Here is a 24,768-nt window from a genome sequence, read left to right as displayed (position 1 = left end):
GGTTTGGGGGCAGCTCCTGGAAAGGAATCAGAGCTGAAGTGTCAGGGGAGCCCTTCTCCCCTCAGCTGGCCCAGCTGTCACTCAAGGCCCCTCCCAGACTGGTTACCATCAACCCAGACCCTCTGTGCTCCTTCCACCTGCCCACTGGGTTCATTGGGCTGAAGCAGGAGGTGTGGGGAGGACTCACCTGCCTGCACCTGGTTCCACAGGCCCGGACACAGCGCTGGAAGAGAGTTCCCTGTGAGGGCACGTCTACTCACCCACACAGAGAAGCTCCAGGCCTGGTCTAGGCCCCTGAGCACTGGGGTCAGATCTGGGTACTGAGCACGTCTGTCCTGACCCCAGAAGTTCTGCCCCCACTGAGCCTCCTGAGTCCTGGGGTCTCTCAGGAATCAGGACCTGGGGTTGGAGGAGACAATGTCCCTCTTCTTTTCCCCAAACTCACCCAGGCAGAGAAGGGCAGTGAGGACAGGTGTCCTGGCCCTGCCTCCCATGGTCCCCAGTTGTGCAGACAACTGAGAAAGTCCATGGAGCCCGGCAGGACAGACAGACAGAGACAGTGTGACAAGGTCCAGGCTCCGTGTGACACGTCACGGGTTCCTCATCTGTGGCCTCACAGGAAGGGGAACAGCCCCTCCCAGGGCCTTGCTCTGCTCTCCCTGATGTGTGGGGCTGCAGAGACAGCAGGCCCAGGGGACCTTCCAGACCAGCTCTGAGTCTCTGCACATGCCAAACACTCTGCCTCCAGCTCATGCCAAACCCAAATCCTGAGAGTGACACATATCTCAGAACATGAGGCTTGCAGAGGACAGGAGAGGAGCCAGTACAACCTCTGTTCTAATTCTGACTCTGTCTCTTGTAGAGGTTTTGTGACCTGGGGCCAATCACTTCCCTTTGCTGAGCTTCTGTAAATGAAGATTTTCTTTCACCAGCCAGGCAGTCAGTATTTATTGAGCAGTTCCCATGTCCCGTCATGGTGCCAAGAGCTGGAGGGTCATTGGTGAAGCTGACAGAGTCTTTCCCTGGACTCATGGGCTCAGGTGAATGAAGACAGAGATTACGAATATTTAGGTGGCTAACAATTCAGTTATAGTCTTGTTTTAATACAAGTTGGAAGAAAAAAGAAAACAAGGGACAATGAGATTCAGTAACAGGTAGTCATCCTGCATCCTGGGTCCTGGTTGTGAGGGGTCCTTCTGGGGAAGCAGTGACCCAAGGCATGAGCAGGGGTTAGCCCAGAGGTGGTGATGGTGATGGGGCATCCTCACCCACAAAGATCTGAGCTGTTCTCAGAATTGAGAGCATCAGGAGAAGGCCGGGCCTTGTCACACAGGATCTTGAGCACCGTGCAAGTGTTTTGGATTTTGTCTTTAAGGCAATGGGAAGATTTTAAGCAACAGAGAGTATGAACGTATTTCTGTTTTAAAAAGACTACCACCATGTAGAAAATGTAATGCTGGAAGCCTCTATTGATAATTAATTCTATTAATAATAGAATTGTTATTAGTTATCCAGGGGCCAACATTAATCTGGCTCCTGGATGGCGTGTTGATCAGTACTTTAAGCCATTTATGTGGTTTTATCGTATAACCCTTGCACAAATCTGTAACACAAAATACATTTACAATTGAGTGGAATGAGACAGGGTGGTTTCTTTGTCCCTCAGGTTGGAAAGGAGTCAGCTAGGTGCAGACTTGCTGAGGGAGAAGCCAGAGGAAGGCACAGAATTGTTAAGTAGCTCAGTTTGTGTGTGTGCTTGGGGTTGTGTGTGGTTACCTGTGATGAGTTTGGTTGAGGAGGAGAGTTGTGTTTGCTGGGGCTGGTGAGTTTAGCTCAGGCCTGATCATTAACAGCCCTGAACATCAGATGGTGCAACTTGGATGTGTTTTGAAGATGGAAACTGTTGGAAGGGTTTTGAGAAGGGCAGGATCAGACCAGACAGGGTTATTAGCAGAGTCTTTTGGAGGCAGAGAGAGAAATGAAGTGGAGAAAGGAGTGGGGGCCTGTCCTGGAGGACCAAGAAGCAGGCTGATGTGATGATACAGATGAGACCTCCTGAGTCTCGTGATGGATTGTGATATTGTTAATAAGGACTCAAGGGGCGTGGTGGTGTGGATGTGATGATTGGATGTGAAGTGCCATAGAGTGAGGAACTGAAGGCTGTTCCACTCTCTGCCTTGGTACCTGGAGGAGCCAGTGGGGCCCTCACAGGGAGGATGACCCTGTGGGAGAAGGAGGCGTGGGGAGATGCTTAGAAGGCTGATGACCATTTTCAGAAGAAACAGAACCCTCCCTCCTGACCTCGGATTGTCGGTTTTCTTCCTTCCAAACACTTCCCTTCACTGACTTCCTTGTTTCTAAAGTCAGCACCATCTTTTTCTTCATCATCCTCCTTCAAAACCTCTGAGTCATCTTTCCCTCCTCAGTGCCCTTTACTTCTCCAGGTAGAACTCCTTTTTTTCTGAATTGTTTTATTGAGGTCATGTTGGTTTATAACATTGTGCAATTTCAGGTGTACGTTATTATATTTCAGTTTCTGATTAGACTGCATCGTGTTCACCTCCAACAGTCCAGTTTTCATCTGTCACCATACATATGTGCTCCTTACCCCTCTCACCCTCCCCTCTCCCCTTCCCTTCTGGGAACCACTTAATCTATTGTCCTTATCCTTGTGTTTGTTTATCTTCCACATATGAGTGAATTATACAGTGTTTGTCTTTCTCTGTCTGGCTTACTTTACTTAGCATAATACCCTGAAGGTCCATTGATGTTTTTGCAAATGGCACAATTTTGTCTTTTTTTATGGCTGGGTAGTATTCCATTGTACACATATGCCCCATATTCTTTGTCTATCCGTCTGTTGATGGGAACTTGGGTTGCTTCCACAACTTGGCCATTGTGAATAATGCTGCAATGAACATAGAAATGCGTAAATCTCTTTGTATTGTTGATTTCATGGTCTTTGGATAAATACCCAGTAGTGGGATAACTGGATCATACAGTATTTCTATTTTCAATTTTTTGGGAAACATTCATACTGTTTTCCATGGTGGCTGCACCAGTTTGCATTCCCACCAGCAGTGTAAGAGGGTTCCCTTTTCTCCACATCCTTTCCAACATTTGTTTTTTTTTCTTGTCTTGGTAATTATAGCCATTCTGATGAGTATAAGGTGATATCTGATTGTAATTTTGATTTGCATTTCCCTAATAAATGGTGATGGTGAACATCTTTTCATATACCTGTTTTCCATCTGTGTGTCTTCCTTGGAAAAATGTCTGTTCATATCCTCTGCCCATTTTTTGATTGGGTTGTTTATTTTTTGTTGTTGAGCTGTATGAGTTCTTTATATATTTTGGAAATTAACCCCTTGTGGGATATGTGATATGGAAATATTTTCTCCCAGTTGGTGGGTTGTCTTTTCATTTTGTTCATGGTTTCCTTTGGCTTGCAGGAGCTTTTTAGCATGATGTGGTCCCATTTGTTTATTTTTCCTTTTGTTTCCCTTGCCCAAGTAGACATTGTATTCAAAAGATGCTGCTAAGACTGATGTGAAAGAGGGTACTGCCTGTATTTTCTTCTAGGAGTTTCGTGGTTTCAGGTCTCATATTCAAATCTTTAATCCATTTCAAGTTAATTTTTGTGTATGGTGTAAGATAATGGTCTACTTTCATTCTTTCACATGTGGCTGTCCAGTTTTCCCAACAATATTTATTGAAGAGACTTTCCTTTCTCCATCGTATGTTCTTGGCTCCTTTGTCAAAGACTAACTGTCCATAGATGTGTGGTTTTATTTCTGGGCTTTCAATTCTGTTCCATTAATCTGTGTGTCTGTTTTTGTGCCAATACAATGCTGTTTTGAATACTATAGCTTTGTAGTACATTTTGAAGTCCGGGATTGTGATGTCTCCAGCTTTATTCTTTTTTCTCAGGATTGCTTTCACTACTGGAGTCTTTTGTTGTTCTGTATAAATTTTAGGATTCTTTATTCCATTTCCATGAAGAATGTCATTGGGATTCTGATTGGGATTTATTGAAGCTGTATATTGTGTTATTTAATATGGACATTTTAAATATGTTTGTTCTTCCAATCCATGAGCATGGGATATCTTTCATTTCTTTATGTCGTCTTCAATTTCTTTCAATAATCTTTTATAATTTTCATTGTATACGTCTTTCACCTCCTTGGTTAAATTTATTCCTAGATATTTTATTCTTTTTGTTGCGATTGTAAATGGGATTGTATTCTTGACTTCTCTTTCTGCTAGTTTGTTATTAGAGTATAGAAATGCAACTGAATTTTGTAAGTTGATTTTGTACCCTGCAAGATTGCTGTAATTGCTGAGTATTTCTAATAGTTTTCTGATGGATTTTTAACAAGTTTTCTCTATATAAAATCATGTCATCTGCAAACACTGAGAGTTTCATTTCTTCCTTTCCAATTTGGATTCCTTTTTCTTGCCTAATTGCTCTGGCCAAGACCTCCAGTACTATGTTGAATAACAGTGGCAAGAGTGGGGCCCCTTGTCTTGTTCCTGTTCTCAGAGGGATGGTTTTCAGTTTTTGCCCATTGAATATGATGTTGGCTGTGGGTTTGTCATATATGGCCTTTATACTGTGTTGAGATACTTTCCTTCTTTACTCATTTTATTGAGAGTTTTTTTTTTTATCATAAATGGACATTGGATCTTATCAAATGCTTTCACTGCATCTATTGAGATGATCATGTGCTTTTTATTCCTCAGTTACTTAATGTGGTGTATCACATTGATTGATTTGTGGATGTTGAATCATCCATGCGTCCCTGGTATAAATCCCACTTGATCATGCTGTATGATCCTTTAAATGTATTGCTGTATTTGATTTGCTAATATTTTGCTGAGGATTTTTGCTTCCATCTTCGACAGTGATATTAGCCTGTAATTTTCTGTTTTTGTGTTGTCCTTCTCTGGTTTTGGTATCAGGGTATCATTGGCTTCATAGAATGAGTTAGGAAGCATCCTGTTTTCTTCAATATTTCAGAGAATTTTGAGAAGGATAGGTATTAAATCTTTTTTGACTGTTTGGTAGAATTCACCAGAGAAGTCATCTGGTCCTGGACTTTAGTGTTTTTGGAGATTTTTGATTACTGCTTCAATCTCTTTACTTGTGATTGGTCTATTCAGATTCTCTGTATCTTCTTGATCAGTTTTGGGAAGTTGTATGATTCTAATTTATCCATTTCTTCTAGGTTATCCAATTTGGTGGTGTATAGCTTCTCATAGTATTCTCTTATAATACTTTGTATTTCTGCAGTATCTGTTGTAATTTCTCCTCATTCATTTCTAATTTTATTTATCTGAGTCTTCTCTCTGTTTTTCTTAGTGAGTCTGGCTAAGGGTTCGTCAATTTTGTTTATCTCTTCAAGAACCAGCTGTTAGTTTCATTGACTCCTTCCATTGTTTTTTGAGTCTCTATTTCATTTATTTCTGCTCTAGTTTTTATTATTTTCCTCTTTCTGTTGACTTTGGGCTCTGTTCTTTTTCTACTTCTGTTAGGTGTAGTTTATGATTACTTATTTTAGATTTTCCTTGTTTCTTGAGGGAGACCTGTATTGCTGTAAATTTTCCTCTTAGTACCACTTTTGCTGCATCCCACAAGAGTTGGTATGTTGTGTTTTCATTTTCAATTGTCTCCAGGTATTTTTTGATTTCTTCATTGATCTAATGGTTGTTCCATTGTATGTTGTTTACTCTCCACATGTTTGTGACTTTCTCAGCTTTTTTCTTGTAATTAATTTCTAGTTTCATAGCCTTGTGGTCATAAGAGATGCTCAATATGATTTCTTTTTTTTTTTATTGTGGTAACACTGGTTTATAACAATATATACATTTCAGGTGTACATCATTGTATATTTTGAATTCTGTGTAGATTACAGCATGTTCACCACCCAAAGACTAATTACAATCCATCACCGCACACATGTGCCTAATCACCCCTTTCGTCCTCTTCCCTTCCCACTCCTCCTTCCAATCTCTGTTTCTGTGTTTGTTTGTCATTGTTTTAATCTTCTACTTATGAGTGAGATTGTATGGTATTTGACTTTCTCCCTCTGACTTATTTCACTTAGTATGATACCCTCCAGGTCCATTCATGTTGTCACAAATAGCCAGATTTCATAATTTTTTATGGCTGACTAGTATTCCATTGTGTATATATACCACATCTTCTTTATCCATTTGTCCCTTGATGGGCACCTAGGTTGCTTCCAAGTCTTGGCTATTGTGAATAATGCTGCGATGAACATAGGGGTGCAAGTATCTTTATGCCTTTGTGTTATCAAGTTCTTTGGATAAATACCCAGCAGTGGAATAGCTGGATCATATGGTAGATCTATCCTCAATTTTCTGAGGAATCTCCATACTGTTTTCCATAGTGGCTGCACCAGTTTGCATTCCCACCAGCAGTGTACAAGGGTTCCCTTCTCTCCACATCCTTTCCAACACTTACTGTTTCCTGTTTTGTTAATTATAACCATTCTGACCGGAGTGAGGTGATACCTCATTGTAGTTTTGATTTGCATTTTCCTGATAGCTAATGATGTTGAACATCTTTTCATATGCCTACTGGTCATCTGTATATCTTCTTTGGAGAAATCTCTGTTCAGATCTTTTGCTTATTTTTTAACTGGGTTGTTAGTTTTTTGCTGTTGAGGTGTATGACTTCTTTGTATATTTTGGATATTAACCCCTTATCTCATATATGGTTTGCAAATATCGTCTCCCAATTGTTAGGTTGTCTTTTCGTTTTGTTGATGGTTTCCTTTGCTGTGCAGAAGCTATTTAGTTTGATGTAGTCTGATTTTTTCATTTTTTCTTTTGTTTCCCTTGCCCAGTCAGACATGGGACTTGAAAATATGCTGCTAGGACCAATGTCAAAGAGCGTACTACCTATGTTTTCTTCTAGAATTTTCATGTTTTCGGGTCTTACATTCAAGTCTTTAATCCATTTTGAGTTGATTTTTGTGCATTGTGTAAGGGAATGGTCTACTTTCATTCTTTTGCATGTGGCTGTCCAGTTTTCCTAACATCATTTATTGAAGAGACCCTCCTTTCTCCATCGTTTGCTCTTGGCTCCCTTGTCGAATATTAGCTGTCCATAAATGTGTGAGTTTATTTCTGGGCTCTCGATTCTGTTCCATTGATTTGTGTGTCTGTTTTTGTGCCAGTACCATGCTGTTTTGGTTACTATGGCTTTGTAGGATATTTTGACATCAGGGACTGTGATACCTCCAGCTTTGTTCTTTTTTCTCAGGATTTCTCTGGCTATTCAGGGTCTTTTGTTGTTGCATATAAATTTTAGGATTCTTTGCTCTATTTCTGTGAAAAACGTTGTTGGAACTTTGATAGGAATTGCGTTGAATCTATAGATTGCTATAGGAAGTATGGACATTTTAACAATGTTACTTCTTCTAATCCAAGAACATGGAATATCATTCCATTTCTTTGTGTCTTCTTCGATTTCTTTCAACAATGTTTTATAGTTTTTGGTGTACAGACCTTTCACCTCTTTGGTTAAGTTTATTCCCAGGTATTTTATTCTTTTTGTAAGCAACACACTTCTAAATAATCCATGAGTGAAGAGAAGCTCAAGGACGATTGAAAAATAGTTTAAACTGGATGAAACGAAAATCCAGAATACTAAACATTGTATGGTGCAGCCACAGCAGTATTTAGAAGGAAGGTAAGAGCAGCAAGTGCTCATAGTGAACAAAGAATGGTTTCCAATCACTAACCCAAGCTTCCATCCAAGACACAAGGAAAAGAAGAGCAAACTCACCCCAAGGTAAGCATAATGCAATAATTATAGAGGGCAGAAATCAATGAAACTATACACAGAAACACAGGAACAAAAATGAATGAAACCCAAAGCTGATTCTTTAAAAAGACCAGTAAAGTTGACAAACCACTAGCCAGACTAATCATGGAAAAAAGAGACAAGACACGACTTGCCAACATCTAGCATGAATGATGGGATGTCACTACAAAAAGGATTACTTTTAATTAATTATTAATCAATAAGATAATAAGATAATAGTACTACAAACAACATTGTGACCATAAATTTGACAACTTAAATGGAATGGCCCAACTCTTGAAAGACACAAACTACCAAAACTCACTCAAGAAAAAATCATGTGATATTGTTGAAAAACATTAAATTGCATTTGTAGTTAAAACAACTTTCCAACAAAGAAAACTCCTGGCCACAGTGTTCTCACTGGAATGTACCACCAAACATTTGGGGAAGAATTGATACACTCCTTCACAATCTCTTCAAGAGAATAGGAGAGAAAGGCACACTTTGCAACAATTTTATCAGGCAAGGGTTACTCCAAACACAAACCAGACAAAGACAGTCTAAGGAAAGAAAGGCACAGACCAACGTCCCCCGAGAACATAGATGCAAACATCCTCACCAAAATATTGGTAAGTATAAGCCAGCAATATAGGAAAAGGACAAGACATCACAACCAAGTGGGATTCATCCTCAGGTGCCAAGCTAGTTCAGCGCTTGAAAATCAATAAAGGTACACCACTGTGTTAAGAGACTAACAAACATGCACACAAGGATTTGATAAAATAAATAAAATGCTCAGCCATACGGGAATAGAAGGGAATTTCCTTAATCAGACAGTATCTATGATCTCTGTTTAGCTAACATTATGCTGAATGTTTTCCCCCTGTGATGGGGAACAAGGCAATGATGCTCTGACCACTTCTATCAGAACTGGCCAGTGCAGTAAGATAAGTGAAAGGGAATAGAAGGCATCCAGATTAAAATGGAAAGAACAAAACTGTCTTTATTCCCAATCCAGATAATCTTGTGGAGGAAATCCTGAGGAGTCTACAAAGAAGTGTCTACAACAAATAGGTGAAGGAGCAAGTTCTCAAGATATAAGATCAATATTCAAAAATCAGTTAAATTTTATTCTATAAATTAACAAGGAAAATTGGAAAGCAAAAGTAAAATACAATACTGTTTCCATTAACCCTAAAACTGTAAGCATGTCGGGGTATATATAAGTACAGATGCGTAAGATCTGAAGACTGAAAACTATGATATTTGGCTAAGAGAAATTAAGCACAACAACAACAACAAAACGAAGAAGCAATATTCCATGTTCATTGATTGAAAGACTCAATATTGTTAGGACTTCAACTTTCTCTAAACCCATAGGTATTCACATCCCCCCAAAGTCCCAGCTAGCTTTTTTAGCAATTAACAGGCGGATACTAAAATATATGTGGACATACAAAAGCGCAATAGTAGTGCAAGAATTTTGAAAAGGGAGAAAGTAGGACATTTTCTTACACTAAGACTTTCTATGGAAGGAAAAAATGTAATGAGTAGTGTGGCATTTGCATAAGGATAGGAGGTAAAAAAATAAACAGAATAGAGATCCCAGATGTAGAGATCACACAGATGATCCATTGACTTTTAGCAGAGGACAGAAGTTCTTCCTTGAGGAAAACATCACTTTCTCCACAAATGGTACTAGGACAACTGGATGTCTGTTTGGAATAGATGAACCTTGACCATTACCTCACACTATACACAATAATTCACATGAAATGGATCATAGATCTAATTGCAAAAGTCAAAATCATAAGGTGTCTAAAAGAAACCATTAAAGAAAATCTTTACAACCTTAGATTAGACAAAGATTCCTCAGAAAGATACAAAATTATAAAGCACAATAAAGGAAAAATTAATTGGAGTTTATAAAATTAAAAACTTCTGCTCTTCTAAAGACAGTGTTAGGTAATGGAAGAAACAAGCCAGACTAAGAGAAAAAATATACTTATTGTGAGTGTATCTGATATGACATTTGTATGTAGAATAAGTAAGAGTTTTTACAAATAATAATAAAATCCTCCCACATGAGCAAAACAGTTTGAACAGACATTTCTCAAAAGAAGATATTTAAATGACCAACAAAGATGTGAAAAAATACACAACATCAATAATCACTGGAGAAATGAAAGTAAAACTACAATGATATATCAAGCAAATGGATGAATTAAAAAAAATTATACTGTGCAGAAGAGGGCAGATACAGAAAAGTACATGCCTTATGATTCCTCTTTTATCAAATTCTAGATCTGGCCTGACTAACACCTAATGAATAAAGCTGATTGCTGTTTGCTTCAGTCTGGGTTTTGGGGGTGTAGGTTGACTAAAAAGGTCACAGTGGAATTTTAGGAGTGGTGGCAGTGGTTTGTGTACTGATGGGGGTGATAGTTGTTACATGAATTTCTACATTTGCCAAAGCTGATGAAACTATGCACTTAAAGGGGACACATTTTATGCCTCAATATTCCCACACATACATACTAGTTAGGCTCAATCAGTGTCCATTCCACCAGGGCTGAAATCAACTTGCAGCCACATGTCTGATGCTTCCATAAGGAATGATACCATATTAAGGACTTGGTGTCTATCTTTGCTGCTGAAACGATGGCCATCCATCAGTGTCTGTAGCTGGATCAGTCTCAGTGAAAGGCAGTCCATGACACCAGGCTCATGAAGAGCTTCCGTCTCTGCCACCATGGCTGTCCTTCATAGGCAACGGTGTAAACTCTGGAACAATGAAGAGCAGAGGCTGGCTAATATCTGCTGAACGAGCCACCCTGTCCCCTTGGTTGTTAAGGACCTTGTCTACAGTGGGGCTCTCTAGGGACATTAATATCTGATTCAAAGATCCAGTGCTTTGAGCCCACTCCTGTACATCCGTCCATATACGTGGCTGCTTCCTGGATATCCTTGTCTCCTCCATTCAGTTTTGCTCTTTCCAGCCCCTTGACCATGTAGAAAAGGCATTTGCTGCTCTCCTGGAGTCCGCGTACACCTTTACATCTAGCTGGTTCTCTTTCCACAAAAAGTGCATTATCCTTTTCAAAAAGATATCCTTTTCAAATATCTGCCCCCTGAAGGCATTTTCTCTCTCAGAGTCCCCTGTGTGGGGCTGTAGAGCAACACTACACCAAAACATCCCACCACCCAGGCAGGACCCAGGCCACAGAGCTGTAGATGACGTCTGAGGAGAGGAGCCATTGTTATGGGTACAGATGTGGGTGTCATGTGTACCTAACCCACATCTTTGTGTGACTCACGTTTGTCCTCTGGACCTGTCCATGACCCTCGGTGTACCACTCTCATCCAACAATGGATTGCAACCTTAGGGCTTGGTGGGAATGACAATAGCCAGCTCATGATGGATGGTTCCAGTTGCATAGACACCTGATGTCTCCTTGTCAGTCATTCAGTTTCTATTCGGAACCAGTACCGTATCAGGAGCAGGTTTTTTTCTATTTTATTTTTTATTGAGGTTATGATAGTTTACAACCTTGTGAAATTTCAGTTGTACATTATTATTTGCCAATCATATTGTGTGTGCACCACTTCACCCTTTGTGCCCACCCCCCATCCCCCTTTCCCCTGGTGACCACTAATCTGTTCTCTTTGTTCAGGAGCAGTTTTTTAAGTGGCATCCACTGTCTGTCGCAGGTGATGTGATGGCATGAACCCAAGGGAGCTAACTTTTAACTCTGCTGTTGGGGCTCAGCTTTGAATTCACACAGCATCCCGGTGCACACAGGTACCTAAGGCACCACGGGATCTGTCAGATCACAGGGCCATGGCTGTAGGGTCCTGGCGCTGCATAGCCCTATCTTCCTCTGTGCTCCAAACTGGCAGACTTCTCAGTCACCTGGTAAGGGAGAAATTTGTTTTCTCAAGTATGGTATTTGCTACTTCCACCATCCAAAGCCTCATACCTTAAGTGTGTCTCTTTCTTAGTGTGACGCGTTGAAACGTGCAATACAGGGTATGTCATGGCAGGGCTCAGAGAGCAGCACTTCTATAAAGTTCACTGCATTGGCAGGTCCTGAATCTTTGGTTTTCTTTTTTCTTTTTCCCTTTTTTGTTTTAAATCTCCCACCCTCTGGAGTACATACCAGAGCTACCAGAGTACTCACCACTCTCTACTCATCAAGTCAGAGTAACACGATGTCACCAATATTGTGAACAAATGTGATGTTCTCCCAAATGTCAAGGTGCTGAGGGTCCCTTTGGACGATACTGTGAAAGAGGGAGCGTTAGTTTATCCCTGGACACTGTGAACGTGTACTGCAGTCCATCCCAGGTGAAGAAGAGCTGCTGCTTAGTTACCAGATCCACAGCTGCATAGAAGTGACCAGAGGCTACAGAATTCTCTTCTAGTAAATGCGTCCATCATGCAGAGCAGCTGTGACAGGAGTCAGTACAGGTGAGGACTGTGGCCCTCCACCATCCATGACACATGATCCATCCTGTTTCGAAGGGGCCGGGCTAGTGTCCTAAGCAGGGATACGACGGGACCACCACTGCTTCCTTTAAGCCTTTGAGGGTGGCCCTACCCTCTGCTCGTCCATCTAAATGCAGGATTGTTTTCGATCTTGATGCCAGGCAACATGAAAGTTATGCTGTTGAGTACACAGATTCTGCTTCCTTTCTTTAAAGAGTATGTATCTTTGTTTTGGAAGTTGATTAAATGACTTGGTGGTTCAGCTTTTCCTTTCAAGGCTTCAACAACAGTCTGTTTAGGCAAATCTTACAGCTCATTTGCCCTCACTACCAAGGCCTGGCTCTTCAGGGGGTGTGTTGATGGCTCCAAGTGTTCCACAGGTTCCCTGGGCTGTGTGGAATTCAAACATCTCCCATCACTGTGTGAGCTCAGGGAGTTAAATACAACTTTAATTTATGCTTACTTCCTAAAGTATTAGCCCATCAAGAAAGGCTGCAAACATCATTGCATCAATGCATGTATGCTTGTTTTTGCTGCCTCAAAATTTGAAAATAATGTGAGGTGAGTGCTCATGGAGGGAAAATAACTGGGAAGTTTTGACTTTCTTGCCTCTGCGCTGTCCCAGTGTCCACGTTTTTTCTTCTCATTCTTCTTCCTTCCTCTTGTTCCAGGCTTCCTCCCTTTATCAGTTCCTTTCTGGGTCAAGAACTTCCTTTTCCATCCATTTAGGGGAGGCCCGCTTGTGATCAATCCTCTTAGCTTCCTCCACCTGAGGATGTTTTTATTTCCCCTTCATCCCTGAAGGATAACTTCACCATCTGTAGAATCAGGGTCAACAGTTCTTTCTTTTCTGCACCTGCAAAATGTTCCACTTGCTTCCTGCCTTCCCGGTTTCTGATGGGAAGCCTGTTGTCATCTGAATAGCTTCCCTCTATGGTCAGGTGGCATTTCTGTCTCACTGCATTCCAGAAACTTGTCTTTGGGGCTGGCCTGGTGGTGTAGTGGTTAAGTTCGTGTGCTTGCGGGTTCAGACCCCGGGCATGGACCTATACACTGCTCATCAAGCCATGCTGTGGCGGCATCTCACATACAAAATAGAGGAAGCTGGGCACAGATGTTAATTCAGGCCCAATCTTCCTCATCAAGAAAAAAGAAACTTGTCTTTTGTTCCTTAGTTGGATCATGTTGAGTCTTGGCGTGGATTTCTTATCCTCTTAGGCATTCACTGAGTGTCATGAATATGCAGGTTTATGACTTTTGCCAAGTTTGGAGAAATTCCAGCCATGATTTGCTGAATGGTTTTCCAGTCTCCTCCTCTTCTCCTCTGCTTCTAAGACTGAGATCACATAGATGTGAGATCTTTTGTTAGAGCCCCACAAGTCCTGAGGCTCTGTTCATCTTCTTTTCTGGTTTATTTTGTCCTTGTTGTTCAGACTGAGTAATTTCTGTTGTTTTGTCTTCATGCTCATTATTTCCTCTGTCCTCTCCATTCTGCTGTTGAGAACATCCTTGCAGCCTTTTATTTAGATTATTGTATTTTTCAGATCTAAAATTTCCATTACTTTCTTCTTTGTATCTTCTATTTCCTCGTTGAGAGTTTTTTTTTTAGATTTAATTTAAGCATTTGTGTAATTGCCCATCAAAGCATTTTTATTATGGTGCTTTACAGTCCTCCTCAGATGATTCCAACCTCTGCGTTATGTCAGTGTCAGCATCTGTTGACAATGGTCTTCTCTCATGCAAGATGAGATTTTCCTGGTTCTTGTTATGATGAGTGGTTTTTTAAATTGAAACCTGGACATTTTGGATAAAATATTGTGAGAATATGGATAGTATTTAAATCTTCTGTTACAGAAAGCCTTTTCTGACACCTGGCTGGGGTACTGACTCATTACTGCCAGGAGGAGGTTACAGTCCAGGTCCCCCATGTGACTCCTTGGACACCCGCTGTGTCACTCCTGGGGTCCTAACAGTCTTAGCCCATGTGCTGCCTTCTCTGCACTGTTTGGCGTGTTCTCATGATGTTGTGTGTACAAGGTCCAGGAGTTCTACTGTGCCTCATGGGGGTTAGGGAGACATAGCTCTACTTCCTCTTGGTCCAAAACTGGGAGTCTGCAATGCAACTGATTTTTATATATTGATGTGGTATCCAGCGACATTGGATCAATGCTTTTCAAATTAGAATAATAGATGTTTCTATTATTTGTGGTTTTCCATGCACACAATTTTGTAATTTTTGAGTAATACAGTTTTATTCCATCCATTCAGTGCTTATCATGTTTTTATTTTTACTTTATTTGATTGTTTCTTTCAGTGCCCTGCTGAATAGAAGAGGTCATAGTGAATATTCTTGTCTCCTTCTCAGTCACAGGCAGAAAGATTTCAATTTTGTACCTTTAAAAATTATTTCTCTTCCCAATTTTTAAGGATGCTTTGATAAATGATAGGAAATCCCCTTTTATATCTGAGGGAGTTTTTTCCCATTATAAATGGTGATGTGTTTTATCGGCAGCTTTCAATCTCTTGATATGATCATTTTTTTCTATTTGTTCTTTTATGTTTGAAATATATCGATTGATTTTTGAATATGAAACCAATCATGCATTCCTGAAAAAAACATACCAACATTGTTGTGCTGTGTTATTCGTTTTATATATTGCCGAGTGTTGTTTGGGAATATTTTGTGTAGGAATCTACAGGCAAGTTCCTGTGAGAGAGCTTCCTATGATTTTCCCCATTTTGTAGTTTCCTTGTCGGGTTTTGGTATCAGTTTTTCCTGGACTCATAGAATGTGTTGGGAGGAATATTACCTCCTTCTCTATTTTTGGGAAGAGGCTTATTTAAGTCTGGTATGTGCTTGCATGTGTGTGTGTGTTTGTGTGTCCGTGTGTGTGTGTATGTGTATTTCATGAGTGCGTTAGTGTTTGGAGGCATTCACCAGGGAAGATTTCCAAACCCAGAGTTCATTTTTTGGGAAAATTTTATTTACATGTTCAACATATTCAATATATATGTCAATTCAGATTTTCTATTTATTTTTATCCATCATTTTGGTATATTGTGTTTTTGAGGATTTTGTCCATTTCGTCTACATTTTCTAATGTAGTGGCATAAAATTGATCATAATGATCTGTTGTGTATTTAAAGTCTGTGGGATCTGTGATGCTGTCCTGATGATGTAATATGTGCTTTCTCTCTTTTTTCCTTGAGCATTGTGGCTGGGATTTGTAAGTGTGATTGATGTTTTCGAGAATGAAACTTTTTGGCTCTAGTTTTTATTTGTCCTCATTAGTAGCTACTTTCATCATCATTTCCCTCCTTCTACCTTAATCTGGGATAATTTTCTATTATTTTTCCAAATTCTTGATTTAATAGCTTAGGTCATTGATCTTTTAGGCTTTTCTTTTCTGATATATTCACTCATGGTTCTTAATTTTCCTATTTCATAGGTTTGATGTGTAATGTTTACATTATCATTCAATTTAAAACATTCTCTCCCTTCTGTTTTGGATTTCTCATTTCACTCATGCATTACTGAGAAGTCTGTTGCTTTATGTCCAAAATGTGGGGATATCAGTTATCTTTGATTGCAGAATCAGGTGACTCCCAATGAGTCCCAGAAGCTCCTGGTGGTCCACGTTAGGATTCCAGGCTGGCTGGAAGTCATTAGCTGAGTGTCCCCTGGGGGCAGCTCCTGTGCCTTCTGGGGTCCCTGCAGTCTCCCTCCCTGGAGGGTGGGGTCCGGGTCCTTCCTGGGCTAGTGGATGGCCAGAGCAGCGTACACGCTGGGCTCTGCTGGTGGCTCCTCTGACTGGGAGGAAGCGGATGTCATCTCCCGTCTGAGGGTCAAGTGGTTCAGCTGGGCATAGGTCACGTCCTGGGGGTCTTCAGATGCAGTAGCCTGGAGCAGGGAGAGAGTGGGGAGATAGAAATATCATTGCGATGGGGGAGGCCTGGGAGCTTGGGGAGGATGGAAGCCACCTGACTGTCCCTCTGCCTGTACTTAACATCCAGCAATTCCTCTGACGGGGGAAGGAGAGGTGGCCACCCCCTGCCTGAGTCTTGATCTTGAGTGGCTCACCGGGGCATATGTCACTCCCTGGGGGTCTTCATCATGGGGGTCCTGCTAGAGGGAGACAGAGGGACAGAAACAGTGTCTCCTTGATCCCACTGCTGACCTCCTCCAGTCAATTGTCCACACTGTTACAGAGTGAGGTTACTTTCCTGATGGAATCTTCAGGAACTTCCTAAGCCTTGGACATCTGGATGCTTTCTATGATTCTGATTCTTATCCTAACATGCTGTCTCTCGCTCATTTGGCTCCAGTCACACAGCCCATCTTCCTGAAAAAGAATGTTGCTCCCTCAGGACCTTTGAAACTGCTGTTTCCTTTGCCCCCATGCCCTACACTCTACCCCCTTTCCTTACTTTATTTTCCTTAACAGCACTTTGCACTCTAGGACGCTACCCATTTATTTACATGTTGTCTCTCTCACCCATGATGTGAGTTTAAGGAGTGTGGAGACAGTATTGCTCACTGCTGTACCTGCAGCACCTCAATGGAGCCAGGTAAACAGGGAACTCCCTGTGCACGCTGTTGGGTGAATGAATGAAGGGGAGCCTAGGGGACTTGTGGGTGATTCACTTATTCGTGCATCCTCTTGAGACCTGGGGGTGCATCCATCAACCAGAGGGTCAGACAGAGGACAGGAACCAGGAAAGGCAACCACATAGGGGGGGCCATGAGGTCACAGAAACCAGGAGTAAAGTCACAGCAGGACACCCCAGGTGCCCAAGAGGAGAGGTCAGTGTGGGACACTGCTGAGAGCTGGGTGACGTGAGGACAGCAAAGTGTCCATAGGTTTAAGCACGGCAACAGGATGGTCCCTGGCAGCCTGGACAGGGCAGGGGTCTCACCTGAGGGTGCAGCTCCACGCCCTCCTCAGGCTGTGTGTCCTTCACGGCAGCATCTGCTGGGGCAGAACAGGGGGTGTGTCTCTTGTCAGGATTCCCTGAGGTCTCTCAGGGCTGCAGCCCCTCTGCTCCCAGATGGGCCACTGAGGTCCAGGTGTGAGGAGATGGCCCGAGGTCGCTCAGGGGGGATTTCAGTCCTTCTCACCCCAAATCCTGAGGCCCTTCCAGCCCATCCCCCCATGGCCCACTGAAATCTGTGTCCACACCCGCCATGGGGGCCCCTTTTTCCTCTCACAGAGGTTCTCTTCCTGGGCGTCAGCAGCTGGGCTGGAGCTGGGGAGGAGACAGGAGTGTTAGTGGCAGAGAGAGGGCTGAGGGCAGGGTGGGAGTCTGGGATCTTCGGGGCGGCAATTACCTGATCTTCAGGCGTAAGTCCTTGGGCTGTGGGTCTGCAGCCTCTGCAGGAAATTGGAGATCAGCCTGTCTCTGGGCTGGGTCAAGACGGACAGAGTCTCAGCCCTGGGAGGTAATGAGCACCCGCCCTCCACATGCGATTCAGGAGACAAGAAGGAAATCTTAACACATACTGTGTGCATGTTTCAATATTTCATGAGATTAAAAAGGTAAAAAGTACCTTAAATGTGTGCATGTGTGCTGTATTAAGTGTTTTCTTCAGGATTTTCTCATTTGAGATTCTGGAAAAGTCTTTTTCTAGGCTGCTTTTCCCTTCTATTTGGTTTTCCTGCAGCTGGTGCCCTAAGCCCACGTCCTCCTGTGACCTGGGTTGCCCCATTCCCTACTCACCTGACATCCTGCATGTTCCCTGACGCCGGTGTCGCATGAGGAGGAAGAGGAGGAGGAGGGAGAGCAGCAGCAGGATGAAGGCCACGGAGATCCCGATCACAGCCTTCAGGTACCACTGGACACCTTGGGCACAAGTGATGCCATGTACGACCCCTTGATGCCATTTAATTGAGCACCTACTATGTGCCAGGCATGTGCTGGGGTCAGTGCAGTCATCTCCTCTAACTCATGACAATCCTGCAACGGGAGACTGCCACTCCCATCCATCCATTTCACAGATGAGGAAACTGAGACACGGAGAGGTAAGTCACATGTTTCAGGTCGCCCAGTTGGAAGTAACTGAGCTGGGAACTGAACTGGGATTGCCGACTGCCTTCCTTGCTCTTTCCACTCCAGCTGAGCACCCTGAGCTGAAGGGAAAGGGCCTGAACCCCATGGACCCTTGTCCTGCCCCTCCCTCCCCCGTACAATGTCACTGTCACTGATGCAGAGGGGACAAGACCCCATAAAATCACATCCTGGGGGGCTTCCCTGTGAGGCCTCCTCTCTCAGAAGGTCAGAACCACTGTCAGAACTGACAGGGAGTCTAAGCTCTGGGCCACAATTCTCTCCTTAACACTTCGAGAAACTGAGGCCCAGACAGGGGAAGGCGTGTCCAAGTCAGAGTCTCCTGATGTCTTAACTCAGCCCGCGCCCCCATGGACCCACCCACCACTCCTCACAGAGACCCTCACTTACCCCTCGTGGTGCCTGACTCTGTGCGGGGCAGTCGGTCCTCAGAGCCCCCTGGGGATCAGGATGGAGGTGAGGGGGCTGCTTCTCCCCACTTCAGCCCGGCTGCCCCTCCCGCAGGCTGGGCCCCAGTGTCTCCCTCTGCCATGACTGCCCCACCCACGATCCAACAGCCTCAGTTTGCTGGAACCCTGTGGATCCCCCATCTCTGCCCGACTCCTAGCCCCTGGAGACAAGATGTGCTGAGAGAGGAGCTAGGAGTCAGATCAGCTGAATCTCGAGAGACAGGCCTGGAGAAACTGTGAGCTCTCTGGACAGACGCCCCTGTTCTCACCAGATGTTAAATAGAGCCCTGGGGGTGGGGAGGTGGGGTCCCCAGAGGATCCTAGCAGAAAGGACAAGAGGAGATGAGGGGCTGGAGGTTCCCCCAGAGACCCCGTCTCTGCTCACACAATTATCCTTCATCTGCCCTGTGGTCCCCAAATCTCTCTCTCCACCCACATGGAGGATTCTGGTGATGGGGACGTGGGAAGGGGCAGGCACGAGAGGGCCCTGTTTCCTTCCTATACTCTGAGGGGCAGATCCCTCTCTGGGTGACCCTTCCTCATAGGCCCCCCCCCCCATTCTATCCCAGCCCAGAGTTCTCTGGGGGACAAGGCCCTGAGCTGAGTGACTCAGAAAGGAAAGGGTCAGGTTCCCTCACCTGAGACCACGAGCTCCAGGGGGTCACTGGGGTATGACAACTTGTAGGGGGTGGTGCTGTATGAGCTGTAACACCTGTAGGTCCCCCCGTGGGCTGGGGTCACAGGACTCATGTAGAATTGGGCCTTGTACTGCCGAGCTTGGTACTTTGATCTCAGACGCAGTGGGGGATCGGCTGCCCCCTCCTTGAACAGAAGGAACGTGTCCACTGGCCCCCGTGACTGACACAGCAGGGTCACATTCTCTCCTGAGGCCGCCGTGGGGCCTGGCTGCACCAAGAGGGAGGGTGTGTCAGGGAGCTGTCCTAGAGAGAGGAAGGGTGGGTGAGGGGCTGCCCGCCCACCTTGTTTGGAACCAAGAGTCCCCAGGCCTCTCTCTGAGGACCCCCATCTCTGTCTGTCTTGTTTTCTCTGAGTTTCTCCCTCTCACTGCCCATCCCCTGTCTCTCTGTCTCTCTCCCTCCCTGAGGAGCTCACACCCCTCTTCCAGGCATGACCCTGTGGGGCTCCCTGGCAGGGCCTGTGCATAGTCTGGGCTCCTGACTGAATTCCCTGGCTCCTCACCTGCCACCAAGATATCCAAGGGGTCACTGGGTGCTGACCACTCAGAAGAGAGGTTGTGTCCACCGTAGCATCTGTATTGGCCCCCGTGAGAGGGTTTCACAGGGCCCAGGGGGAAATCAGCCTGAGAGTGTCCAACCTGGGGCTGCCGTCCAAGGCGCTGGGGGAGGTCATGTCCCCCCTCCTTGGACAGAGCGAATCTGGCATAGCCGACATCAGAGAGACACTGGAGGGTCAGGCTCTGTCCAGAGGCCACGATGGAGCCCTGCTGGTTCAGGAGGAAGGGCTTCCCAGACACACCTGGGAGAAGGACCACCTGTGGATTGCAGGGGCTGATTCCTCCCATAAACCCCCTTCTCCATCCTGGAACCCAGGTCTCACTGTCTCTCACTCTTTGTGCCTCTTCCCCAGGAGCTCCCTTATCCTCTCACCCCACCCACTCACCTGAGGGTCCCTGAGAGTAAAGACCCTGTCTGGTGCCTCAAATCACGGGTGGGACCAGGATGGGACTTCCTCACCTGGGACCAGGAGCTCCAGGGGGTCACTGGGGTGTGACCACACCTGAGGGTTTATACTGTCATAGCCATAGCATGTGAACGTCCACCTGTGGCTGGAGGTCACGGGGCCCACAGGGAACAGGGCCTGGGGCTGCCCACTGGGGTGTCGCTGTGAGTCCAGGGTCCATGAGGGCTGATGTTCTCCTTCCTTAGTCAGAATGAACCTGTCAAATCTCAGCCATGAGCCACACTGGAGGGTGACGTTCCCTCCTGCTTTCACCACAGGGCTCGGCAGGGCTGAGAGGGAGGGTTTGCTGTAGATTCCTAGGAGAGGAGGAGGCAGCACGTAAAATGGGGCTCATACCTCCCTCATATCCCCTGGGGCTGGGCTGTGAGAGGGGACACACCCCTGAGAGCAGACCCCCTTCCTGAGGGCAGAGCCTGAGGCTGGGATCCCTGAGTGTCCTCTCACCTGTCACCACCAGCTCCAGGGGGTCACTGAGCTCTGACCAGCCAGTGGGGCTGAGATAGTAACAGCGATATCGCCCTGCATATTGCTCTGTCATGTGTGGGATGAAGAACGTGGCCTTGTCCCCAGGCTTCAGTGGGTTCTGTCTGCTCCAGGGCAGTGAGCTTCCCTCTTTATACAGTTGGAACTCCTGAGTCTCCTTGGTCCCCTGACACCAGATGGTCACAGGACTCCCCCAGGGGATCACAGAGCCTGGCTCAGCCCAGATGGTGGGTTTGGGGAGGGTCCCTAGAAGGAAATCAGAGGCTGGGTCAAAAGACATTCCCCACCCCAGTTCCCCAGCTCTTAGCCCTGGACCCCCCACACGTCCCACATCCCTCAACCCAGAACTACTGTTCTCCAATCCCAGCTGCCTGGTGGGGGCTCTTTGTCCCCAGAGAGAAGGTGGGACCTGGGACACCTGGAGACACACTTACCTGCCTGCACTGGGGTCCTCGGGCCCACACTCAGCCCTGGAAGAGAATTCCCTGTGAGAGATTTGCCCTGAATCTGAGCAGAACCCTCCTTCCCATGAGCCTCCTGAGTCCTGGGCTCTCCTGACAGATCAGGGTCTGGCTGTGGGGTGGGGCCCTTCCCAGACCAGGGCTCCAGGGCTTCTCCTCCCCCTCCCCAAATCTCACCAAGGCAGAGCAGGGCTGTGAGGGTAAGGCTCATGGCGTCTCCTCCCTCTGGCCCCAGCTGTGAAGATGAAAGAGACTACAATGCCTGGAAGGACAGACGGATGCACAGGGTGTGGCCACTTGGAGGCTGGTCCTTTGTCACGGGTTTCTCATGTCAGCAGCCCCACAGAAAGGGGAACTGCCCTCCCCAGAGCTGGGGCAGATGTTCCAGGCGCTCTGGAGACATTTCAGATGAAAGATGGTCTCTCCTGACCCCCACTGTCTGCCTGATCTGCACTCATCTCACCGATGGGCAAGACTTCACAACAATAGATGTGGTGCCTTCCTGAGATGCCCCTTCCAGGTGAGGTGACCCAGGGTATGTCCTTCCGTCTCAGAGCCTCCCCCATGGGGTCTCCTTCATCCTCAGCCCATTCATCAGCACATCCCTGTGGGGTCCTCACCATGGACAGTGGTCATCCAGGCCCTGGAGATGCTTCAGGGAAGACGCAGTTTCCTGCTGCCTGCAGAGCTCAGATCAGCAGACACACACGCTCAACACCTAACTGTACAGTTCAGGAGCATGTCATTGTGGCAATGAGCACAAAGGAGAAATGCAGTGAAATAAGGGAAGGAAACATGATTTCTCTCTTGGCCTTTGGGTGTGGGCTTGCTTTCTATCACAGCCCCCTTCTTGGACGTCTCTTTTTTCTTGTAACAGCATCCACTCCCTTCTCTCTAGGAACAAACCTCTGAGTCATTTCTTGCCTCCTCAGACCCTTTGTTCCCTTGGGAAGAGCTCTCCTCATCTTGTGGTTCTGTCTGCAGTTTCAGTTCTCAATGAGTGGCTCTTATTTGGGGGATAAGGCTGATTTTTGTTTAAATATTTCTCCATCATCCACAGCCCATGTGACCTTGAGCATTAATGCCCAATCTCTGAGCCTCAGATTCCTCACCTGCAGCATGTTGTCATGAACTCCACTCCTCAGAGTGGTTGTGGGGTCAGTGGTGCTGGGTTCATGGGTGCGATCAATCAATTTCCTGGTCAGGATAAGACAGGAGTGGGTTTGGACATGAAGGGACTGTGGGGTGGGACTCCACACTCAAGTGGATGATTGACGTGCCCACCCAAGAGATCGTGTCTACTCCCAACACTGAGAAACGCTACTTACAATATTTCTGAAACATGCACCCACAGACAAATGTAAAAAGAGAAACGAAAGTTCCAACAATGGAGATGGAAGCACAATAAAGAATAGAGAACAAAGCTGAGTGGCCATCGGTACCCAGGACCATCAAGGGGCCCTGTGGAGGAGGTCAGCTGTGTGGAAACAGAGAGGACCTCCAGGTCCTCACAAGAAGGGAGGGCTCACGGCTCCAGGTGAAGGTTGGAAGCTGTGGCTCCCCTCCCCTGTGTTTCTGGGTGGGCACTGGAATACATGCCCACTGGCCCGAGCCCATGGTCAGCACTGAGCAACCTCCCCTGTGTGTCCTGAAACAGATTGAATTCAGTATTGTCAGCCCTGGGCGCCTGCCCCACATTTGAATGTGAGGCTTCCATTGGACCAGGCCTGCTGGGCACAACCCCGAGCAGGTGCCGAGTTTGAGCGAGTGGATGCCATGGGGCAGGAACAGCTGCAACAGTCCCCCCATGTCAGCCTGACTCCAGGACAGCCCTGGGAAAAACCGTCTCTGGAAGATCAGGGTGTGGGAGCAGAGGCTTCCAACAAGAATGGACAGTCGAGTCGTCTTAATCATGAGGAACATGCTATGGGCAACAAGCAACTGATTAGTGCGGATCATCTTATGCAAGGAATAGAGTCAATAGGAAAATAGGAGAGGAATTTTAAATTAAATATGTTTAAATATCCAAAACATAAATGGAGAAATGGAATTTTTGAGGCAAGAAGATGAATTGTTTTTATAGAATAGGCAACTATTGAAATGAGTTAGAAATTTTAGAGATGAAAAATCCAGTAGAATTAAGACATTAAAAAAAATTCACTCCCTCAAGGACAAGGCAGCTGAAGGCCAATTATGAAACCGGAACAGAAAAATGAGAGAAATTTCCAGAATGCAATGTGGACAGACCAGAAATGGAAATTTAAGATACTTGGGGAACAGAATGAGGAGGGCTAACATCACACCTATTGTAAGTGTCAGAGGAAAGAAGGGAGAATGACGTCTAACAAGAGCTCAAAAGATGAAGAATCAACTTTTTACAAAGATGAGGAAAGGCTAAGTGCTAGGAGGCATATAATTAACAATAGCATCTATGTCTTGACACTTCATGGCAAATGGAGAAATTGAAGGATAAATTAAAAACATATATCTTACACTGAATTGTACACTTTAACATGGTCAATTTTATTTTATGCAAATTTAACTCCCTCCTCCCCAAATTGAGGAGGACTAGCCTGGGGCCCTATGAAAAGTCCTAAAATTACTTCCTGGAGAAAATGCAAATTACCATCCATAGAATGACAAGCTCTTGGGACCAGCCTTCTGCACAGCAAAAAGAGACGCCAGAAGAGATTGGAGAAATACTTTCCAGGAATTAGGAGTCTGTGAAGAATTGTATATTGAGCCAAATTATTTTTAAGGGACAAAGGAGAAAGGGTCAGCAGGAGCAAGTCCCTAAACAGGAGGAGACTCTTGACCTGAATCTCACAGGTTAAACCCCCCACATTGGGCTGCGTCTTCATGAGAGATAAGAGGAGATTTGGGGGGATGGATCCATAATCATCAGATAGATTTTCCTCTCTTGGTAGTTGAATCTTACGCTTTATTTGAAATGAGAAAATGTTTTGAAGTAGCTTGATAAAAGGAATGCGAGTGAAAGAAGGCATTTCCAGAGCTGCAAGTTCTTAGGTATTCTACCATTTTCATACTCAATGAAAGGAATACTCAGTGATGAAATTCACTTAGGAGAACAATGAACCCAAAGTGGAGAAAGAGAAATGCAACAGTGAGGAAAAGAATGATAAGAAAAGGGAAATTGTACAAACATGCACTTGTGCACAACACACACGCACCCACATATGCACACACACACGTGCTCATAGACATACAGATGTGCACATGCATGCACATGTTTATATATAT

At 45.0% G+C, this 24,768-nt stretch overlaps 1 protein-coding gene across 13 annotated transcripts; it reads right to left on the bottom strand.

Annotated features, from left to right (window-relative positions):
* Window positions 1–15,296: 15,296 nt before the first annotated feature.
* Window positions 15,297–22,239, bottom strand: LOC124250492 (leukocyte immunoglobulin-like receptor subfamily A member 6). Of its 13 annotated transcripts, none has more exons than XM_046682414.1 (13): window positions 22,128–22,237; window positions 21,685–21,769; window positions 21,481–21,516; window positions 21,008–21,292; window positions 20,557–20,859; window positions 20,042–20,338; window positions 19,480–19,782; window positions 18,783–18,830; window positions 18,045–18,167; window positions 17,656–17,731; window positions 17,536–17,573; window positions 17,244–17,299; window positions 15,297–16,227 (listed from the first exon to the last, which is right to left on the bottom strand). In XM_046682414.1, exons 2-13 carry the CDS (start codon window positions 21,716–21,718, stop codon window positions 16,084–16,086), a joined length of 1,743 nt encoding a protein of 580 aa, XP_046538370.1. In that variant the 5' UTR covers window positions 21,719–21,769; window positions 22,128–22,237; the 3' UTR covers window positions 15,297–16,083. The 13 variants fall into 13 exon arrangements, 9 of the variants coding, with proteins under 9 accessions (XP_046538370.1, XP_046538367.1, XP_046538371.1 ...); XM_046682411.1 differs by having other exon boundaries at window positions 21,685–21,742; window positions 22,128–22,228; XM_046682415.1 differs by having other exon boundaries at window positions 17,656–17,698; window positions 21,685–21,742; window positions 22,128–22,228.
* Window positions 22,240–24,768: the final 2,529 nt, after the last annotated feature.

Source organism: Equus quagga, chromosome 13 (genome assembly GCF_021613505.1).
Source record: "Equus quagga isolate Etosha38 chromosome 13, UCLA_HA_Equagga_1.0, whole genome shotgun sequence".
NCBI classification, from domain to species: Eukaryota; Metazoa; Chordata; class Mammalia; order Perissodactyla; family Equidae; genus Equus; species Equus quagga.
Note: the sequence above shows the minus strand (reverse complement) of the source record. Positions and strands in the feature narration are given on the sequence as shown.

Coding starts and splice junctions, on each gene's coding strand:
- LOC124250492 (XM_046682411.1), bottom strand. Junction 19,783..20,041: donor CTTGGATATCTTGGTGGCAG/GTGAGGAGCCAG, acceptor TCCTCTCTCTAG/GACAGCTCCCTGACACACCC. Junction 17,574..17,655: donor GACTTACGCCTGAAGATCAG/GTAATTGCCGCC, acceptor TCTCCTCCCCAG/CTCCAGCCCAGCTGCTGACG.